The following is a 25,791-nucleotide window of genomic DNA, read 5'->3' on the forward strand; positions in this document are numbered from 1 at the left end:
TTATTAGTAACGTAATGGCCAATACAGAGGTATTACTGTAAAATGGTTTACATTTATTTGTGATATAAAAACTGGACTTAAACAATGTCACTACTTTATAGCGTACAAATAAGACGTACATTGAACGCTGGTGTATAATTATACGAATATATTTAATAAAAACGTTTTTTTTTAATATATAATTCGTTAAAGTTTTCATTGAACTCAATTTTATTTCTATGGCCTTTGCTTAATTTATTCACGCTCACATTTCTCGACACCAGATGGATGCATATACTTTTTATTTACTGCTAGGCGTTGAAATGTATATTAACAACATTTTGAATTTATAATGAGAGTTACATTTTTGTAATTACCAGTTTAATTTTAAACAGTTTTTATACATCCAAACCTTAGTTAATTTAAAAATGAATAATTTGTGTCGGTCGAAATAGCAATGGTGTCCCCATACACATTGTAGGTATATTACTATCTGTAGTTAATTTGATTTAAAACTTTTAATTCCATTAATAATGTAGTGTGATAACCTGATGAAACTTCTTTCTTGTAGTAGGCTAACTACACATCGCGATTTAAAATACCATTGTCAACTTAATATCGACCGCTGTATCATAAAAAAAAGGTAGGCAAGTGGGTATCGCTCAGCTGTACTTTAGGTGTCAAATAGGTCGTCACTATAATGAATGTGTTAAATTTTAATTTAATAATATATCATTGTATAAAAAAAACGATTCTAAACGGAAACGGTATATTAGCCTATAACACTACAAGTTACTTAAGTTAAAGTAAGAAATGTGTATTATTTTACTTATAGTGTTATGGTTATTTGATTTAATTTTTTTCGGAAATAATTGCATTAGTTATTATAACTTATAAGTATTCAATTATTATAATATTATACATGTATTTATATCATATTATAGTATTATAACTCAATTTTAAGTTAATAATACCTTACTGCAAATACCGTAAAACAGTATGAATTGATTCATAATATAAATATACAGTATCTTAAAATTAATCTGGGTTCGTATTCTGAATATGTCATTCCGTATATAGTATTATGTATAATATATACATTTTAAATTCTCAAGAATAATGTTTTTGGAATTATAAAAAATATAATTAGCATTGTTGTTCATTGTTAAAATACGCAATTTCTTTCAAATTTATATATATATATTTGTGTCTAATAAGTATTATACAAATATAAGAACATCTCTTATGTGGAATTTTTTAAGAAATTTTAAATAATTTTTTATCGACATTAATCGGAAAAAGACTAATATAAATTGAATAATGTACTTTCCTATATTATAGACCAAAAATAATTAAAATATTTAAAAAAATATACTTTACGACGACAGTATAAAAATTTGATGAAAATTTAAAGTATACACAATTGTTTGTTTTTATATTACAACAAAAAAATATTTAAAAATATTGTTACTAATTTACTATACATTTTTTAATTTTTTAATTAGAAAATAAACAACTTATTAGAAACCTAGTATTATATTTTCAAATATTTTGACCCTTTCAAAAATTTTTTATCAGAATTTATGAGAAAAAAAATCGAAAATTTCAATTGCTTATAAATGTTTTAAAAAGAGTAAAATAGAAGAGATAAAATATTTTTAAAATTGTATTATACATAGATAATAATTTTATGAACTTTTGGTAAAAGTTTCAAGTTTTTTTTCCTATTTTTGTATTTAAATTTGGTATTTAAGTTACACCAAAAAAAGAAAATCGAATTTTTCGAAAACTAGATGGCGTACAAATTCATTATTTTTGTTTATTTGATTTATTTTTAAAAATACTAGTAATTTTACCTCACTAAAGTATAAAATATATCCTATATTTTTATACATTTATCCAAAATAATCCTCAAAGTTGAAAATTCAACCATTTTATCTTAAAAAAAATACATATATTGTACAATAGAAGCTACGCTCAAAATCATAAATAATATAAACTTTGCAATTATATATATCATATTTATTATATCGGAAACTTACGGAAACAACTACATTTTTAATTAAAGAAATCGTAACAAAAACTTTCATTTATAAATAATATATGTTGTATGTAACCCTTGTTTTAGCTGCATTTTTTGTTTCGTTTTTGATGGTATAAACGGGTTTTTAAAAGCGTCTGTTTAGGCAAAAAATACATTGCGTATACGGACTTTACCAGCTCGTATATTTTAGAATTAAATATAATATTATTATGTTTATTTATATTAACGTGAATCTAATTTAACCACGTGTCCGCGGTCTTTGAGAGGTATAAATGTTTTAACCTTATTACGTTGGCTGAATGATTTAGGCCGGGAGAGAGGTACAGGCATGTACGATACGGGGGCGCCAGGGTCATGACACGATAATGTTTTAGACTAAGTTCGTTGCCTAATATCCGGTGCAATGGAACGTCCACCACCACGGTATATGGTACACGACCGGATACCATTATTCGTGGTGGGATCGGGTCAGCTCCGTTTTTGGTTCTATAATACAAACATCTATTATACATATGTAACATCAAAACTGCTATTGCTGAGTATAGTACGAGTATATTACCTATTATTATTTATTCACGATATAACTGTAAAACAGATGGACGGCATAATCATCCAGCGTCATCATAACGGCAGGACCTGTCTGTACAAATCACAAATTTCGTATAGCTATATGTCGACCCTCACTCATCTATAGATTCTTCCAAGTGTATAATAATAATATTATACACTGCAGGCATACGCGTCCTTCGCACGATACCCCTTAAAATCCATCGTTATATTAAATATATTATAGACGAAACGAGCATCTATACTTCGAATATAGTTGATTGTTTAATATTTCGATAAAATCTCTGCTCACTTTTGCGAATCACTCACTGAATTTAAGACGGTAAGTATTATAGGTTTTTTATAGTTGAATGGTGTTTGGGTGTTTTCGAAAGTAATACAAAAAAAGTATTGTTCTGTGCAAGTACACTGGAGCTGATTCCTTTATCATAAATATAATAACATTATTCATTGTATTTTATAATATCGTCCGATATCCCGATATAGTTGATAAAGTAAGGAATGAATAAAAGTATCATTTTTAACATAATAATCAATATCAAGAAGCTAAAGAATTAAATGTAATGTGCAAGTATTAGTCATTATAATATGCACTGTATGTTTTTGTAAGAACAAAAAAATAATGGTAATGTAATGCATATACTGTGGCGATTGTTTATACTGAACAGAAAATTTATTCCAAAATGTATTGTAATATATAATAATCATGTATGTCGCGTGTATATTTTATAATATAGTTTATATCGTATTTAATTTTGCGGGGAATGTCACAGAAATTCAATAAAGCGTATAATTATATTAATTTTGTTGTTCATGTGGCAAGATTTATCGATTCATTTTCGATTGCCAAGATCCGCGCATATTTTATCTCATTTTCGATTTGATTCTTATAATGAATAAAATCTGACTTTTCTCGAAACTTTAATCTTTACGGTTTAACTTTTTCTCGCTTTCTCCTATCAGTGTATGTATATTGTATATATATATATATATATATTGTTTGACAGGTTTTTAATGAAATTATTTATTATTTATAATATTATAAATATAAAAACACAACTACGAACTTTTCAAGGATTTTACTTTTTATATTTTAAATACTCGTATATTTTGTTTGAAAACAAAATGTATACTTGGTGCTGGAGGGTTTTTAGATAAATTTTATTTTTATTTTTATCGAAACATAAATTATAATTTTTCATAATTATATAATTAAAACGTTTTATTGTAGATATATTGTTCTTATCAAGTATTTATATACGCTTAATAAAACAATTGATTCTTTTAACTTAAGTTTTATAAAAAAAATATAGGGAGCTACCAACCACATCTTTTAATTCGTAGTACCGGCTTAAAAGAACAATAATATGAATAATTGTAATTGACAAATTATAATGTAAGTTACCTATATTAAAACTTAGATATAAATACATAATAGTATAGAGCTCAATGTTAAAAGTTTTTATTTTGTCGTTTTAAAATATTAAATTAATTTTTCAACAATGAATAAGGGTTTTTACTAAATATTTTTGAAATATAAAAACAAAATAAATCTGTAGACCCGTGGGGGATTGTGGGTAAATATGTAGGGTAGAATGAACATTTAAACTTATGTATACATATATAATATAACTAATAAAATAATATAAGATACGGAGTAAAATTTAAAGACGCAGCTTAATGCGTACAGTGACGTGACAATTGCGCGGTGCAGCAACCAGTGGCGTACAACTGAACCCAGTTTCAATACTGTCTATAAACAGTTGTTTATACACTCCAGCACTCTCCGCAACAGTCATAAATGACATTATATTTTCATGTTATGAACGAAACGGTCAACCCGCAGTTTCACTCAACTGGCGACCGGCATTGTTATCTCTAAAAACCAAATACCCGTCGAAGGCACTATTTATAAACACCGTAGCTTGTTATAATAATTATAACTAATTCTACTCAGCCAAAAATATAATATTATTATTATATTTTTCTCATACTACTTATTTATTATTAGATTTTATGTATATTTTATGGAGAAACTCCGTTTCAAAGTCTGTACAGGTGGCCTAGGTGAGTCACTACTGTAGACGAATATTAATAATATTTGTTAAGAACTTAATACGTGGATTTTTATATAAAATAAAGAATAATAATATTTTATAATAATTATAGATTTTTTTTTTATGTTTTAATAAAGTAAACAACATAATATATTGATAAAAATTATTAAGACATATAATTAATAATCTATTATATTTCCATATTAAAATAACTTAGGTTTGATTAAATACTCAATGATAATTATTACATTTATATGTCAATAAATATAAATTTAAAAAGTATTGTTTTAAATAAAAAAATAAAAGGTTTTACAATAGAAAATTAAATAATAATAATATATTAGTGCAATATAAATTCATTATGCATTAGATATAGTATAATACGAGGAAACTATTGGTTTTAAGATTATTTAAAATTTAAAATTAGAAAACCTTTTTAGAATGGGAAAAGTGCTTCTTAATGTTATTTTATAGCCATTATTAGCCATTATATGTACTCGTTAGCCCATAGCTGCCAATTAAGGACGGTGAGTTATACATGTAAAAAGTGCTTGCTTTGAAAAAAAAAAGATCTAATTTAAGACTAAAAATTATGAAACTCTTTGACTATGAAGAGATCGTCAATTTGAATAATGTAAGCTTTACTTATATCTATATAAATTTAATAAGAAAACTTAAAAGTTTTGCTATTAGTGATTTACAGTTAAAAAGTTAAAATAACTGTGAAGTGTTGGATATTGCTGTTGAAAACCAATTATAACAGTAAATATAGTGTATTTAATATAAATAATGTAAATACGTTTAAAAAATGCGAAATTAATGCAAAATTTTTAACTATTAATTATATAGTCTTGTTAGTTGTTATAAAAACGTGTAATAACTTTTCTAAGATTAAATTACTAAATGAGAGGTAAAATTTCAAGACATTAAATAGCATTAGAAAATGGGAATTACCTATAAGTGTTAATATTATTTGATATTCAAATATTTTTAAAGCAATTTAAATACCAGCGAAATTGTTTTTAAATATTCAGTCTCAAAAGTAATCTTGATACAAAATTGAATAAGCACTTGGACAATTAACGTGACAAATATATTTTAAAGTAGGTTGTCCGAAAAATGAGTATTTTAAAAAACCATTTATGTAAATTTAAAAAAAAAACTCATTTTCTCGTACTAAACGATGATTTATAACAACGACTAATACAAAAGAAATACATTACCTTGTTTTACAAAAACTAATTATGTCAAAAATATAATAAATATATATATATCACTTTATTGTTACAAAAATGATTACATCAATATATTTGCAAATAAAATATATTTTATGTTTTTATTTGTATACATGGCGAAAACTCAAAAAAACTATATACTCCAAATTATTTGGTATATATCATGTAAAAACTGTAGGCGTATATTATAATATAATATTAAAATTCATGGTTTTTTAAAATATTCCAGCATCAGGTATATTTAACTATAGATTGGCAACGATAATTAACACGAAGTATTCTGCGTAAGGAAAACAGCTTAGTGTTAAACTCGTATGAGGAATATTTATAAATTAATTAATTTAATATTTTTTAAATTTATTTATACATTCATTTGTGCTAACTTAAAGACGATCCATACTAAATATTCGTGTAAAATTAAGTGCAGTAATCAAAATCAAAATATTCAACGTACTGACATTGTTATCTAAAATTTGTTAAATATGTTTCGTTTACACCAGCGGTTCTCAAACTTTTTTTTTACGTACCCCCTAGGTATATTATCAATCAGTCGCGTACCACTAATAACTAAAAATAGAACGATCCAAAATCCAAATTGTACAGTTAAATACATTTTTTTTTTAAATAATAAGGCAGTACAATCACTACAACTACAGTATAATTATTTTTTTATTTATTAGCTTTTTTAAAATAAGATTTGAATTAAATATGTGAATGTGTTTATTAACCAAAAACAGCCCTCAGCGTACCACCATGTAGTCTTTCGCGTACCACCGTTTGAGAACCACTGGTTTACACGTTTTTATATTAATAATATATATGTGGAATACTATAGCATGAATGTCGTCCAAAGTGTATTATCGATTGAGTAAAATAATATATAATTGGCGATGAAAGGTTATGGGAATTAGGGACCTCAGCCGTTAAACAGATATTAATTCGTTTGAGCAGGGTTGTTTTTATTGATGCTATCATTGTGAACAGTATATGGTATACATAGGTATTGGATATATATGAAGCGATGCGCCGTATTAAATACGAAGATATGCTGCGCTAATAAGTTAATCCGATTTTAAGTAAAAATAAATAAAAGTTACAACGATGAAGTAAATAAATATTGACGTTATCAATGAAATATATATATATTTTTTTAATCCACTCTTATATTTCAAACAGATAGAATATTAAGTTTATATATCGTTATATGTATAAATATTGATGCAGACGTGTGAGGTTATCGATCAGTTGGGTTTTAGAAAAATAACCACGTTAACACAGAGTAGTTGATATTATATTGTTAAACGAATTACTTTTAGTCTTAAGGGACTTGGTGGAAACTAAATATAATATTACATATAAATGCAATAATGCACAATTAAAAACATAAAAAAGATATATATATATATCTATGTATGATACGAGATTGTAAGACTATAGAGTTTCAAGAGATATTTCCAACGGTCTTTTATTAAGTTTAGTAGTGTAGAGGATCAATTTCATTGATATTTCAAGAAAGAAGAAAATTTTAATACCATTTCAAAATAACTTACAGTAAAATAGAAACGTGTATTATTTATTGTAGGTTGTTACGTATGTATTATTACAAATACATTAAAACAGGAGGACGCAGATAGGTTATTATTATTACTGCTTCTATTGTAAGATTTTAGAGCTAAGCCAATTGGTATAGAAATAAAAGATAAAAACATTTTTGATAACACTACAAATCGGTTTTACGTTACTTACGCGATAATTCATGATTACTAGTTTTCAAAATCCGTATTAATTTAATATTTTTTAAACGATTGTACATTTTTACTAAAGAGTTATTTCATAAATAAAAAATATTATGTAAGCATAAGAATAAATATTTGACTTCCAAAATGTGATTCGTTTATATTATAATAGGCATTGTTTCTGTAATTTTATGTAGGACGAATAGCTAGGGTACTAATTATATTAAATATAATATGTTATAATATTACAATAACTTAGAAAATACATAAATAATAAAAATAAAAAGTACTTAGATTTATTCGCAAAACATAAGCACGTAGTAACAAGTAATAATATTACCTATATCACCCTTTTCATAAATTTAAATAAATACTTTGAATAACTATAGTTTTAACCTCTCTTATATTGATTTAACTTAAAGGGAATTTTTTTTTAAACTTAAAATGGGGATTTAGCAGTTTTGACACAACACCGCCACTGGGGTATCGCGGTAGATGCATCTACATACATCCAATTTCTGATCGATTGATAATGTTAACACGTTACGGAAATATCAAATAATGTACAAAACACCCTTAAAAATGTTAACCTGAAAAAAAACACATTATTGTTAAATCAATATAGCGTTTTTGATCCGTTCGGAACTTAAAAGAAAAATTTAAATTTTTAGTAACTACCTGCAGCGTATACGGCATACTATATTACTATAATAATATGTTGACTCCACATAAATGGCTTTGAATAAATAATAATAATTTATTTAAAAGTTAATCCGAGTTTGAACAGAATATACATCTTAATCAGTATTTCAATATTGACAGAAAACCGTCAGAAGGTAAAACAATAATATTTTATTGGTCAAATTGGAAGACATACACACAATATTGCAGACGATAATATTATTAAACTTATAAAATTCGCCGAAGGTTAGGTTAACAGTATAAGTAAATTGCGTCCTCTAAAATCAAAAAAAAATGTTCAAATTATATTATACTACGTAAATTCCATTTCAGGTATTTTTAAACTTACGTAAATTGCATCCCTGGGTATTTTGTTTATTTTTCATTCGACCTCACAGTTTAATGATCTACCATGTTAGTTTTTGGTGTTTATTTAAGTCCATTAATTGAGTTTATCAGGAGAACCTAACCTTTTGATCGTATCTCAAGTACAGTGTACTCTCGTGTTAACTGAATCGTCAGTTTGGAATCAGTCGAAATATGAACCACATAAAAAGTGAAAAAAAACCATTTGGAAGTTATTAGGTTATGTTCAAATTTAAATTTGAATATTTTTATACATTTTTTTAAACGATAAACAATTTTTAACAGACGTTAGTATTGAGCTGTTTAAATATGTGTTTGTTATTTTTTTTAAATTTAATGATGATAATATATGTATAGATAGTTTTAGTGATTATTAATCATAATCAACGATAACAATACCGTATCGGAACAAAAAATGAATTGACCAAAATTTAATAATATTTTAAGGAATAAAAAAAAAATTGACAATACTTTATACATACTAGCTAGGTTATTTCAAATAATCTACACAACATATTACAAGATTTTGATATTGAAAATGCAACTCCTCCAAAAGACTAAATATTAATTAATAATTTATAAATATTTATTTATTATTTAATATTAATTAATACACTAACATCGATAATCGTATCATATCGTATCTATGAGTTTTGTACTAAATTAATAATATTATTATGATTATGTGTGCCATTTAGCGTATTATTCAGTTAAAAACCGGCACTTTTTTCGAGTATATTATATTTGTTGTTAAATAAATGTAACGAACATAAACATTTATAAACGCAATTTATGTTAGAATAAGAATATTTGAGTTACAATTTACAACAGTTACCCAAGCTCAAATAAACTCAAATATTCGATCAGGAATGGTGGAAAAAGTAAATTATAAACGCTGTATTAAAATTATTAACTATTTTAAAACAGTGCCTAGTTGAACAGTCATGTGATATCTGTGATAACTTTTGCCATATCTATTATACGTAGTTAGTTGTTAACTGTTCATAAACGTATTTGCACGTGACGTTTATCGCGTTTAATATATTATAAACATTTCTGTTTGAATAATGTGATTCGTGCCTCAGCAGTAGGTTTTTTTTAAGTTCACGGTGAGGTCGTATTTGGCGTGTGCGAATGGCAGTCTAAGCTAGGTATAGGTACGTTTAGGCAATAAATTAGCGAGATACGCATATATTTTATTTCACCGAACTCTGAACCCAATGTTTTTTCACCTATTTTTTTATACGTATTACACGTTTTAAAAAATTGCGCAAAAATCAATTGATTTCAATGGTAGATAATAAAGTACAACTGAAAAAAGGACGAACAAAAATATATTTTTCTTATCTGTAAATGTGTACGTATAAAAAGTAATTTATATTTAGGACGATTAACACAATATACGTACTCCTCATATTTCAATTTATATGGAACACATAGGCACGCCATACACGTGTCATTTAAATAAAACTTGCAAATTAGCAACGAAACATATTTGGTATTGTTAACAAAAAATAAAAATAAAATATAAACTTAGCACGAAATATTTAGTTTGTTGGGTAAAGAGAATGATGAATTATCTAAAATTTAAAAACTTTTAAACTTGCCGTGTTTAATTTAATAAAGGGTAAAAATAACTGAGCAAATCGTATTTATTAATATTATTATTATTTTTTTTTCATAACTCTCGCATAATTATTAAATATTGGGTCAATAAAAGTAACGATTGCGCATTTTTAAAATCACTTAAAAATTCTGGAGTAGGTAGCTCTCTAGTTTCACAATTAATTTCAGCGTTTAATGATCAATACAAGTAGATTAATTTATGAGAAAAATTCCGAAGTAATTTATTATTTTCTCGGTAAAAAAACGTAGCACCTAAATATAATAATATAGGTATTTTAATTAAATTGGAAGTTTTAATTCATTGTGATAGTCTTAGACCAAATAAAATGCACAATTGAGTGTAAGATATAAAATATTTGCACACATATAAAATATAATACATTCTTCTTTTTAATTACAATGTTAGAAGTTATAATAATAATAATAATAATAACTAATAAATAATTATAATTTAAATGGGCGTTCACGTTTATCAGAGCAGGCGATGATTGAAACCGATAGTTAACCATTATAATCTTATAGTGCTGTTTTTTCGCGATATTCTCACACAATTCTAATTTTTTTATTATTTACCACGAATATTGTTGTCGAAAGTGAGTATCCGTTATGCTTAGAACGTTATTAGGAAATTCATTAAAGTATTAAAGAACAGTCGACGAACTTATGTATAGGCTTGTATTTAAACTTTATGAAGACCTGAGCGTCTTCGATAAGGTTAAACGCGCATGTGACAAATTTCTCGGATGAAAAGGATAGAAATGAAATTTAATTCTACTAGAAAAAAAATCAGCGAATCTTCAAGGCATTCGACGACGGTGCTGAGTAGACAAATAATGTTGATAATAAATATATAATAATAATAGAAATAATAGTAATATACTCGTATATAAAACAAAACGTTAAACCATTTGGACGTAACGAAAAAAAAGGGGAGATTTTAAAGAAAACCCTCGGATGGAGCGGAAAAAGCGATAAAGGGTAGAGAAAATGTCATAAAAATAACGAGGACTCGGCCGCCGCCGACCGGTAGTAAAACTGCTGCTGTTGTGAGAATCTAGCGTATACATATAATACCCGATGAGGACGCCACCGCCGCCTCCGATGATGCAGAGGAATGATAGCGGGAGCGGCAATAACCGGCTCTTTAAAAACGACATTGTTCGGAATTTACTCTTTATACCCACACCGTACCCAGTGTGTATGTATATAAATACACAGTATACGTCGTAAGCTCTTGTAGGCCAATGACGCAGACAGACGGGGCGACCTATAAAATATCAAATTCATCACGATTATTCAGCTCTCTCTACTACATGTGTATTACATCGTGAAACCGATAGAAATGTCGTTATTAATGTATAAATCCTATAGACATTAATATTATTAATAATAATGATAATTTGTCAAATTATTAGTGCGTAAGTAATTATATAAGTGGGTTTCAGAGACCGATTTTTGAAAAGCGTTTGAAGGCTGTTAATCATTTTTTTTTCGCACGGATTCGATTCAATTGATCTAGCATTTATTTATGTTATATAAACTATCTTTATTAACCATAATTATATATACTGTACATGATGATAACATAAACTATAGTTTATCTGTGAAATTACATCATAGATTATGGATATTGGACACGTATAATCAACGCCAATATTCATAAACTATAATAATTATGAATCATAAGTAGATATATTTCAGATTATTTAAATCACAAGTAAAAATATCTATAATTACGGCCATATACATTAATATATATGATGGAAATATATTCTATTATAGATTTACACCGGTGATTATAATATGACGCAATATAAAATTTTTTAATGGCATGTCTAATAGTTCATCCACTCACACATCCAAAACTTCATGAAAGAATTCACAGTTATATTATGATAATAAGTATATGTCGTGATAATAATTACTAAAATTTTGGTTTTTATTAAACATTGGCCATTACACATATCCACTATTCCTTAAAAACACAAAAGCGGTCTCTGTCTCGATTACCGTGTTACTGCAGCTATATATTTTATGTGTACATATGCTGTATAAACTGTCTTGTTGTGTATAGAAATATACAAACGTGATCCAGCCAAATCGATAGTAATCAAATGATAATTATTACGAAAGACCGTTGGATAACTAGAGTTAAAAACGACTACGAAAATGGTTGAGAGTTGGTTGAAAAAACCCATCTTGAAACGAATCAGATTATTCATCTACAACTACCACCGTCATGCCGATTTTGCGACCTGGACGATAAGGATAATGAGGATACTCAGTGACCGAGATAATAAGGTATCAATGACTTACGTGTAGAAAAATTCAAACTTTAAAAATAGCGCTATCACTACCCAACTCGTGGCGTGCTTTTCGGATTTTACGCTACACGTTTGTATTCACTACGACCCAGCCCCTTGAAAATGTTTATTTTGATAGCTAACAGAAAGAGAAAGGTGGAATGGGGTTGAAAAAAAGCAACTCGATCAAAATGTTCCAATATAACGGGTGATTAAAAATAAATAATTACTCGAGTAGTTCAGAAAGCTATGTCGTACCGACAGAAGCGCGCACTGTTTGTGAATTATAACACTTTTCGAATTGGAAAATTATCTATACTACTACTTATTTTTACGAGTATTTTTTTTTTATAACTTTTCAATTTAAATTTTTTAAATGTTCAGCAAGTTGCTTCTATTTTTCATGTCTATAACTGATATAATATCGGTAATATTATTCTGTATCATTTAGCGAATATAAATTTTCCGACTAATTTCCAAATATAATTGATACGTTCATACTGTTTATCGTATAGGTACTCGCGTCAGAGGTATTAATAATATAAGCTACGGGCATGTAAATCGACTGGATGTATGTCATTTTAATCGATACATTTTGAATGAATAAAATATTTAATGTACCTGACGAACGTATTTGTAAGTACTTTTTAGCACTGCGGTGACATCGCTCGTTAATTTTCTCGTGCCAACGCGTTCCTTGGTGTATTTCATACGTCCTCGCGACGCAACGCATACATACATATTTATAATACTTATACGTTTATAGATGACTAGTGGTATACAGAATGATTCGCCAAGCATCCTCAACTCTTTGTTTTTTTTTTCAAGTATAGAACTATTCAAAATTTGATTTTTGAAATTTTTTAATTTATTTAAAGACGATATTTTTAAATTCTTGAGATTTTTTGTACTATTTAAATAATTCCCGCTGGAGATTTAAACAAAAACTCCTTTTTTAAACTGTTATTGGTAAAAACGATCCATCATCTATTCATACTAGATCCAGTATAACTATTACATCTATTTAAGATTTTTGTAAAACCATTTTTAAAGAATAATATCCTGAGTATACAAATTTTATTAACTGAGAAACTACTGATTTGAATTTTTAATTTAGAATACAAACAAATATTCACTAAATGATTTACTGGTGAAGCGGGTGGTTAATTATTGTAAGACGTAAGTTTGTATCGTTACAATACTCGTTAAATATAGTAAAAACAATCTTAAGAATTAAAAAATATAGTGTAATCGTATGTTTAAAAATTCTAAAAATTCAGAATTTAAACTAATTTATTAATTTATTAATTAAAAAATATAAATAAGCACGCCTGGTGAATCACTCTGTATACCGATATGAGCGGAAAACATGAATGTTGTTAAAAATAAATTCATCAGATTAAAGAAAACTATTGATTTAGTATAACATATATTATTGTATTAAAACGTGTTAAATTACGTTTGAAGACTCCTGAGTGTAAAGAATCTTCTACCCACGAGCGCAGACAGGCGATATATTAGGGATGTACTTAGAACATCTACCGCTTCAAAATATGCGCCACTGCTGGAATTTGTATTTAACCAGTTATTTCATACACACTATAACCATTTTCTTACAAACACTAAACAACGGCTGAAGAGATAACGATGACGTCTACATCGAATAAGGTAAAATCGTAATTAATTATTGTTACAATACATAATTTAGGTAACTGATGTGCGTCTTAATTCCGTGCATCGATATTGGCGTGTAATCTATGGAAATTGAACGATACGTTTTATTGGACTGAAAGTGATCTGGCTTACAAACACAAATACGTCTATAGAACTCGTTTCTCCCGAATGCCATTGCAATACACAATAGTATTATGTGTGCTCACAAAACAATTATGGCAAATCAGCTTAATTATTAATCATTGAAGAACAGACGATGGCTTGAAAAAACCCGGGGATAGGCTGGTCAGTGGTCATCATTTCTCTGAAATGGACCAATAGGAAATATCACAGTTACCTCAATCGTGGTATAAATCCGTCACTCCTCGACAGTGGTATACACTCAATAAAGTCGGTTGCCACTGTTGATAATCTATTGTAACTACATAATTTGTATTGAAATTTTCGTTTATAAATACTAACGTTTGTAAAAAATATGTTAACTCTTTAAAATAGAAGTACTTGCGTAACACGGTTTTTAGACAATTATCTTAAAATATTATGCATAATAATGATAATGATGTGTTTGTTATTACTCGTTAAAATCCGGATCCTTTTCTTGAATTTTCATTACATTTTCTACATTTATACCTTGATAGGTACTTGAAAGTATAACTTCGTTTTTTAACCTATATAATATTTTTTGAACAGAGGAATTTTATTTTGAATAACGAATATTGTATTGAATATATTGCTTATTTGTAGAATTACTATTAACAACATAAATATAAGATTATGGTACTGCTATTGAGTGCGATTTATTGATAGGTTTTCGTTGTTACGTGTAATCTGTATGTTCTATTATCGATTAATGTTAATATTGTAGGGAATGATTACTTCAAAACAAAACATCATTTATTAGGAAACATGGGATTAATTTTATTTAATTTCAAACACGTACATAGTCAGGACGAGACAATTTATACTAATAATCCAGGATCTCCCATTTTATTTCTTTTGGGAAATTTATCAACAGTAATACTACTGCCATATAGCCGGTAGATCACAAGTAACAACAGTAACAAAATAATTTTATATTATATAGTTGCTTATATACACGAAAACTATACTTGACAGATTTCGACAAAAATGTCAGAGATTGTTTTTTTAGAGATGTTAGGAAACTTTAAACTATAGTGTTAACCACGTTAAAAAACAAAGTGATATATCTAATCTACCACAGACGGCCTACCTTAGTCGAATTAGATTACAATGCGAGGCACACCGACTTCAGTTTGACTGTGAACTGAGGTAGAATAAAACCGAGATACCTACACCAATTTAGTACCGTGATTTATATTTATTAGTTTTATCCCAGACGAAATTGGGTTATATAAACTATATTATTATAAATATTAAGTGGAATCGTGTATGATATTGACCTATTGCAAATAAATAGGTAATATTTTAACGTGTGTGTATAGGTATGTAAAAACGAAGTTGAACCTTGGGAAAAATTATCATGTAATTTGCTATCTTCCCGATATTCAGTAGGTATATTCCTGTACTGTAATAAATAGTCTATCGAGTGCTTACAAAAGGTATAATATAGTAGGTATTAGTTATTTATAAGTAAAATTAGTGAAATACAATTAAAAATAATGTCACAATACATCAGTACCTATAATCGGAAACAACATCGAGTACACAATGAACAATTAATAAGATTGTTTTATGCTTTTATAAGATTTAATTTATACTATTCCATAAATGTACGATATAAGATGACATTAGTTTTTGAATAGACTATGTAGATGTAGCGTCATAAACGACAATAATAAAAAAGAAAAAATATCATGACTTGTTATCAAATAAATCCTTCTCTTTATGTTTGGTAACAGGTACTCAAAATTTACTAAATTAATTAACCTAGATTCCATTATCTTGATTTTTCTTGGTGGAATTTTGCTCTGCAGACTTCCTGTTAGATGCATGGAGACGGTAGGTAATTATACACCAGTATGACGTCCTCTTAACCGTCATCATCGGTTAATTTTTCGGGTCACGATAACAAAACCTATGCTGTAGTACCGCACGACATACAAAGGTAACTTGGTAACCACATGATAGTCGTATGCGAACGAACGTCGCTCAAGGCGTGCTAGTAAATTGTCTGGTGTTGACAATAATGCTAACGATTCGTCGATGTTCCCCGTGAACGGTCCTAATAATATTTATATATTAAAATATTATACAATACGAATTCGCGACGACATAGAATACGTGCGATTTTGTACCGTTTATCGATTTTATATGCCACATCATATTATGCATATTTCGATTTCATACGTATGAAATAATTTTACTTATAAATTCAAAAAACCACGTGAGTTACATAATAATATAACCGGCACATATTACAACATTCAGAAAATGACAAAAAAAAAAACAAAACTGAAAATCAATAATATATTATGCAGATTTATGTAAATATAACAGCTAATAGAGATAAATACAGTGATAGATAATACAAAGATTATTATTATTAAATATTAATTATTATATAATCTCTTCTAAGATTGTGATCGAAACAGTGAAACTACTATATTTATCAATGTGTGAATAAATAAAAATATCGTGTTTACAATGTTAACATTTCCCAATCGCAACAGCTTTATTATTTGCAGTTGTTGTTTGTTGTAGTGGCCGATGATTATAATATTAATTGTGGGCGTTTTCGTGAAAATGTCAATGAAGTAAGTGTTACATTAAATTCGTTTAAATTGCAATTTATTTTACAGAAAATACGTTTTGTCGATTCATTCGATCTGATTCTTATAATTAATAGAGATTTGTGTGTTTTTAATATACCTTACACATAATAATATTATTGATCTAAAATCCCTAATCTAATCTAACTTAATCCTAAACAGGGTGCCTAATTATTAGTAATTTTCAAATGTAACAAAATTAATTTAAGTTAGTTATGGACATAAAAATTATCATGGTTTTCACTGTTTAAATCAATTGATTTAACTCTAGAAAGTTAATAATAGTATGGGGGGAAATATTAATTTAACTAAGTTAAAAATATGTTAATATACATTTTTTTTAAATTACCATCTGAATTATACGTCATAATGGTTGTACAACTTAAAATTGTTTTAAATAAGAACTAAACATTTTATTAAAAATACATAGTATTTACAATATTAATACCTATGTTAATAATTTATACTGTACATTCCACATTACACACTTTATTTGTAATGGCTTAGGAAATTTCAGATTTGTGTCAACAATATTAATAATTCAACGATTTATTTTTTATTTTTATTTAAAACCTGATGTACAGTTTGATTAAAAAAATAATAATAGTTAACTATAAGTATCGATAAATAAAATGTATAAATTAAATTTTAATTCAACGTATATTTATCAAATTAACTGGAAAATTCTAAATAATCAGACCACCAGTTCTTATATTTTTTAATAGGTATTTTAAATAGGGATCATAAATCAATTTTTCATTTGCTCGTATTATATAATAATTGATGTTTATAAATATTTTAAGATTATATATACTGAAATATCCGATGTATTATTAATTATTATTATGTATTGCAGCTTGCATCCATTAAAATATTATAGCATACTTTTTTTTTTGGGTATAATAGAAAATTCTATTATAATATTATCGCTACAAAAACAAAATCCGGCACAATCATCGAATCGACCCTTGCGTAATTAATTATATTGTTTATTATTATATTATAATATATAGTGTACAGTGTACTTATGGATTTTATATGATAATCTGAAACATCGTATATGTATATTATTTTATTATGGCATTATACGCAGCTTTATATTGTGTTTACATAATAATATAACACACAATTAATGTCTACATATTAAACATAGACATATACGTATTGTGTTTTAAATTTTGTTAATTGTATATAACTTTGGTTCATAAATTTACGAAAAAAAATATAAATATATTCATATATATTTAACAACTAAAATATATTATAACCTCGACTCATTGATATAGCTAGTGTTTTAGGTGCCATTAAATATTAGATACAGGCTTGCAATATATTATTATATTAAATTTACCAAATAAAAATATATTTTCAAATTTTTGTTTATTAAAATCGAATATACAACTGAGATAACCTAAAGCCATTTTTGATTCGTAGAACTGTTAGAAGTACATAATATCTCATCATTAGTTTGGGTTTTTCATTGTGCCATTGTTTATTGATGAAAAGAAGAACTTTTAACTATATAGATAAGATGCAGTTTTAATAATTTATAAAATAAATAATACTAGTGCAAATAAAAAACATAGTCTTCTAAAAATATTTTGATGTACTTATAAACTATCCTTCGTGGTTTGAAAAATAGCGAATAAAAATTAAATTAAATTGAAATATTAAGTATGTTTAATTTAGTTTAAAAAATATGTACCTATTATAATTGTCATGACTCATGAATATACTTTAATCCGATTCATATGGGTTAAATACTGGTTATCGGTAGTAATAAAAGATTTCAAAATAAAATATTTTTAAACATCCAAAAACATACAACATACTAAAATAATAATATAATCATTTATGTGCTTACATACTTTGCTATAGGTTAGTAAAATACATTTTAGAAAAAGATTTTCGGACCACTTTCTATTGGTCATAGGTCGTAGCTATATATTAGAATAATCTCCACCGTAACGTCAGTAGGTCGCTAAGTATGTGGTCATGTAGTAGTACTCGTTATAAATATTATAGTTTTTAATGTATTTATCGTGTGTTTATTTTGTCATATTTGTAAATATATATATGGTCCTGTGGGTTCAAACAACAAACGCCATTGTTGGTCGCAACTATTATATAATATTATAATAGATTTAGAGCTGAAAATTACACCGTATTAAATTACTGCAATACATCTCGTAATTATAAACCTATTAGCATTATAATAATAAATGCGAAGAGCTTGTGCTGCATTCTTTGAGTGCGCTTGGCATTAATAATTTATACAATAATTATTAATTTTAATAATTTTAAGCGTGAACATCCTGTCACCAGGAGTTATGAACGCTGTAAACTGTAGTGAGTCGGACTTTGCAACGCGCCGTTTGTCTATTCCGCTCTACACGCTAATGTATTTTTACAGGAGTAGAAAAACTCATTACAAATTATCGCGTTGACGGATAGGATACTAATGGTTTTGTTACAAACGTTTTCACGTATTTTCTAGTCGAAAAGAGTCTGAGCGAAATGGCATTCCTTACGTTACGCATTGTCACTCCCTCTCTTCCTAAAGCAAAACGTGCCTTTTCAAAAACGATATTATTTGTTTTCTTTCGTTCCTTTTGGCGGCCTCGTGTTGTCCGAATGATCGCTTACGAAAACTTATGCATGCAGTTCGAGTAATATGAAGCAATACGAAATAATTTGAGACCATAATCACACATATATGTTGTTCGAAATTCATGTTACCTACTAAGTAATATCACAGATTAAATTTCCTGTTGAATAAAATGCATGTAAAATATTAATATTTGCAGTTATATCATATTTTGTCTAAGTAAATAATACTACAAAGATTTTGCATATTTTATAGATGCCTAGTATTTTTATTTGGCTCAAATTTTGACGTAATTGACTTGAAACAAATAAACTGTTAAATGCTTTTAAGGGCTGAGAAACGCTTGGTGAATTATCCTGCAGTATAATATGTATAAAGTTTATATATGGTAACTGTAGATAAATAGTGTTAAATAGCGTTTAATTGAAATTTTTATCGACCTTGAATCTATCAGTTAAGTAAAAACATTCAATTAAAATACTATAATACCTACTAATTATTTATAAAAATATTGTCCAGATCCTTATACAAAAATCAAATACGCATAAAATTGTTTTCCTTTTAGGTCATTAGTTTAATCATCTCTAGACAGCCATTCAATTTTTAATTTCTTCAATTATTTAAAATAAAAGTTAATAATTAGTACATGGATTAATTTTCAACTTTATCAGACGATAAAAATAATAATTTTTATACATTTTGAATGCTGATTAATTTTCTCAAAATTGATTAATGATAATTTTATAAAAATAATCAAAACACTTTTAAATATATTACCCGATTCATATAAATTGTTTTTTTCATTAAATTTAATTGAATTGAACATTTTTTTAAATTGTTAATGATATTTTTTATTTTCAGAATACTTTTTTTATGCATCCTATAATATTCAATAAAATAAAGATATCAAATAAATAAAACACTTTATTATTTGAAAAAAAAAATAATAATCTTTTGACTTAAAGAAACAATTTGTTTTATTTTTTATAACTGCTAATCCAACTATAACTATAAATGGTACTCGTGTACAGCTATACAAAGTGTATAAAACCGTGTAATTTTCATATAATTTTTATAGGAAAACATCAGACCAATTAAATAACTCAATAAAATATTTATCATAGAATTCCTGCAAATAGAATATACAGAACATTTAACTATTTAAGTTTTCAACAGAGTTCTAACTTTTATACTTGTTGGTCGCCATTGAAATTATTCTTTTATATATAATCCTGAGTTTTATACTAACATAAAAACATAACACTATATTATGTACACAATTTCAATTTTAGTGTAATATTATATAATATTTATAATTCAGTCGACATGAATAACTCAGAAACATTGTTAATCTGACTTAATTTATTTACAAAGGAAAATATTAGTAAATAATGACATTTTGTAATTATATTTTGTTTTATCAGTTTCTTCCATTTATTTAAATCGAAGTGTAACAAAAAATACGAACTCGAATTTTTTTACTCAAACTTAATTATATTTTCTATGCACTTGTTACAGTATCTCTCTTTTTCTCTTTCTTCTTTAGTTCCAGCATTTAAGACCATGACGCTAAATACAAATATTACAATCCGCTCTTGCCCTCTGCAGTTTTCCTCCGTCTGATTTCTGGTTCTATTGTTTTTATTTCCGTATTTGTGCAATCTTCCTACTATTTGGGCCTCCCTAATGGTATTTTTCTAAAAGATACTTATCTATGTCAGACATAGCCTACCTATATGTCTTTTTTTGTAATATATTTAAGTTTATTAGGTCTCTGAAAATTGCATTTTGAGTTCATGATTGTGTAATTTTTTCCATTTTTTGGTTTCACTTTTAAATACAGGGCTATATATTTTTCTTAACACATTCCTTTCAAATATTGCTAACCTTAGTCCTTCTGTTTTTCTTAGTACACGTGTTTCAAAACTTTATAAGACAGCAGTTGTAGTAATATGATATATATCCTTATTTTTAATTTTTTTTTTTTTTTTGAGAAGGATCAATACTAGTTAAATTATAAAATATTTTATTCGTATACGATGAATAAATAAACGAGCATAATAACCATACAGGAAAACAAACGTTGGTATAATCAGACACAGTGTATAACCACCACGTGTAATCTAATAATACATATTTTTCTTTTTGAAATAGTTCGTACAGAGTAACCTTGAAAATTTGAGTAAATACTTTTTCCTTAAAAATTACAAAATGTCGACGAATAATATAAGTACTTAAATATTAAAAATATAGTATAACGTCGGACGATTAGTTACTTACTTAATAGATTGTATGAGGGATATTATTAAATAGAAGAATGGTTAAGTAATAATAATAATAATAATAATAATAATGCTCAAATAAATCAACAACATACTTTATATTATTGTAAACTAATTTTCACAACAGTTAAAATTGGTCCGTTGTAAATATAATATTTTGTATCCTTTACTAATTAGAACACGGCAGCAATATGCCAATTAGAATATTTACTGTATGCATCGATAATATACAAATTCAAAAAAGCGAACGGTTGTGTGAAAGATGACTAAATATTTTTTTTTTAGCTTTTCCTGCAAATTTAACCTTAGTAATCGGATTATCCCGGTCTCTGACGAATGACGTCTCCAATCGTCATAATTCGACGTATATCCCGCCACACACATTTTGATATTAATTCAAAATTCTAATTTTTTGTGATTGTTGTAATTATGGAAAATCAACATATTTAATCTTTGCGTATACCCAGTTAAGATGATTAGTATTATTTTTTACAACAAATTTCTAGAAATAACGTGAGATTATTGATCGATCAACAAGTTCGTAATAATATATCATATTATATTATACTATATTTATAAATTTATAATTATTAAATTGTATTCGATTTTAGTTTTAATCGCATTACTCAGTATCTCGAATATCTGAAATTAGATTCTGAACGAAGTGTGGAATGTATTGATTTTACAATGATGTATGTTTTTTTATTTTTGTGTCCCTCTTCGATAAGGAAAATTCAAGTTAGTACTTTGGGTGGTCAAAAGTAAAAAATTTCCAATAGTTTTCAAAAGCGTTAGGAAAAACCCTAAACAAGTAACGGAAAACGGGAATTTTCACGCATAATCAGTTTTCAACAAAATCGTTTTTTTTTTTTTTATTTTGTTATAACTCAAAAACAAATTATTGTGAATAATTTAAATTTTCACCAAATTTTTATATTAGTTATGTCTATTTACGATTAAATTTTCAAAATATTTTGAATTTTTTTAAGCTATTTATAGACAATTCAAATTTTAAATTTTTCTAAGTTTTTTTTCAAATCTCGATAAAAATTATTTGACACTCCAAAAAATCTTTAAGATTTAGTACATGGGTTATTATAAGTTATACTTATCGCAGTAAAAAAGAAAAAACTCAAAGATCTTAAAAAATGTTATGATCGTATGGAATTTAATTTTTTATGAAATCGCATAAAATAACAATATATTACTATTTAAATATTGGTCATAAAATAATATATCCTACTAATCATCCTAGACTGACAAATCAACTTCGTTCAGAATCGTTTTTCGTATTCAATGATACCTGTCATTGAATTCAAATTTAACACATCCATTATAGTGACCTACTCTCCATCACTTCTATACAGCAAAGCGATACCCACTGGCCCACCCTTTTTTTATTTTGGGTATAAATGGTATTATATCGTTTATAAAATGTATAACATACATCTAATATTATGATATAAATCGGCTGTATTACTATATTATTATTTATCGTAGGTTTACCTACATTTTTTTACATCAATGACATGTAATTTAACAATCGATAGAGCTTATACAAATTTAAAATATCTGTGAGATTTACAATCGACAATAGAATACGGTATAACGGGTCGGATAAAATCAAATTGAATCGCTTACCGTTTTGTTATCCAAATTCTTGACTTTGCATGTCAAATACGCAGATTTTCCCTCCAGCGCCGTCACGTTCCTGGGCGTTTCCGGGTCGAATTGTGGCCCAGAGTATTGGTTGGCGTCCGGTTTCACAGCGTTGACGTCACGCCCGCCGCCGCCAGCGCCGTTCTTGTCGCTTCCTCCATGACTCTGGTACGAACACCCTGTGAACACAAATAATGGCATGAGTGGTTATTATTTTTGTCTATCGGGTAAACGAAACCAATTTTATCGCATCCGTCGTTCTGCCGTTAGGGGCGTAGAACGCTGCGGGGCTACTCAGGTCAGGCAGGGGTCCTACATCAATTCCCCCAGGATTGCCTCGATCCTATCCGAAAACATAATCGATCCCTTTTGCTACTGCATAAACATTGTATTTCGTTTTATTATTATTTAATTTGGTATTTTCTTAGGTTTTAAAATATGTTATTTTATACTAAATATTTATTATATATACGCGCAACGTAATATGCGTAATATGTGCATTACACATGACTATTAAGGATAACATTATACGATATTTACGCCGAACATCCTAGAAGTAGAATATCATACTTCGATTATGCATGGTTAATTTTGCCGCTTCTCCTACGTCTTTATCAGAATCGCTCGCATTTAAAAATTATTTAACTTAGGTTTTTATAATGTCTGTATTTTATACAAAAGTATCTATATGCATAATAGTGCATATAATAGTGCAACATTTGAGAAAACCAATTTTTCATTTCATGTATTATGACAAACTAACAAGGATTATTTATAAACAATTAATGTATGATAGTGGTTGTATTGTGTAGGGCGTGTATTAGAAGTTATGCGCTATTGTAGTGATTATTAGTTGTATCCCCATTATGGTCTAGTACGAAAAGTGGTTTGACTTTTTTTATGAGTTAATAAGTCAGAAATTTAAAAAGTGAGTGTTGCGAGTTAAAAAATCTGTTGAAAAATTACGACATGTTTTCCAGAACCAGACGGGGAAACATGCGTTGGAGATATTTTATGATCGAATCTATTCTATGTCTCGGAAATGACAAAAAAGTAATATATATACATGTTGTATAATAATAATGATTAAATCAGACAAGTTTTAAAGTTACAATAGTAGTGTCATTATCAAATTATCAGCTTTTCGTATACAGTCATATATATTACAAAGAGTCGTTATATTAATCTTATTGTAAATACAAACCACCCGTTTCTGTTGTGGTGGTACAACAAAAAAAAAAAAAAAATAATTATATTAATAGTTGAATTGTTTTTTTTTTTTTTTGTACTTAATTTTCAAGAACTTTAATTATTTTAGCATAAAAATAAACGTCAAGAACAAGGAATGTAAAATAACTTTTTTTCTATAGAAGCAATTCATCTTAATGTCGCTATATTTTATATTTTATCAGGTAGATATTAACAATGCGATTTTATTTATAATTTGGTAATTATTTTGTTAGTGTTTCCTCCTCTCTCCGTAATTTAATTAATTGATGTTTGAAGTTTCTTATTTCTTTGACGCAATTTAAAGTTGCATTAATTACTTAATAAACTTTTATATTTTAATGTTAATATTTGCATATGATCTTTAATATTGTTATATAAATATAATGTTCAAAGTGTATGAAAAAAATAAATTTTTTTTTTTTATCTTTTATTTGACTTTAATCTTAATAAAAATATTTAGTTATCTTTTGTGTACAATGTAACTACTTAATATTGATATCTATATAACAATTTTAATTTAAAATAATTAATTATTTAATTTAATTTGTTTACCTATTATGTTTATTGTACGATGATCTCATCAATGGTAAGAACGAACGATTTAGAAAAGGTTCCTATGATTGTTATGAAGTAAATAAAATTTACAAATATTATTTGTTAATGTATTTCATAAATCAATTAAATTAGTTATTGAATAATGAAAAGAATAGTTTAATTATTAACATTTGAAATAGCGTTCTATAAAATTATTGTCTTGTATTTATTTAAGATCAAAATACAATGAGTTATAAATTTCAAAAAATTAAGAATACTTCTATAATGAGGGGTATTATTTATGATAATTAGAGAAATTGCATTATAATTGTATTATATTTAAAATGTTTAGTGTTTAGACCCTATATACTATTTATAGTCCAGAAAGTACTATCCAATTATGGTTTAATGACATTTCAATAATAATTAATCGTCTCTCTAATTCACTAAAATAAAGAGG

At 26.8% G+C, this 25,791-nt stretch overlaps 1 protein-coding gene across 2 annotated transcripts in view; it reads right to left on the bottom strand.

Moving 5' to 3' along the window:
• LOC113550133 (zwei Ig domain protein zig-8-like) overlaps window positions 1-25,791 on the bottom strand; it is a 345,101-nt gene that overhangs the window by 74,537 nt on the left and 244,773 nt on the right. For both annotated transcript variants that reach the window (XM_026951815.1, XM_026951807.1), the window contains exon 2: window positions 23,550-23,746. In XM_026951815.1, coding sequence (XP_026807616.1) covers window positions 23,550-23,746 — 197 coding nt within the window. The remainder of the gene's footprint in view (window positions 1-23,549; window positions 23,747-25,791) is intronic.

The sequence above is a fragment of the Rhopalosiphum maidis genome, chromosome 1 (genome assembly GCF_003676215.2).
Source record: "Rhopalosiphum maidis isolate BTI-1 chromosome 1, ASM367621v3, whole genome shotgun sequence".
Lineage (NCBI taxonomy): Eukaryota > Metazoa > Arthropoda > Insecta > Hemiptera > Aphididae > Rhopalosiphum > Rhopalosiphum maidis.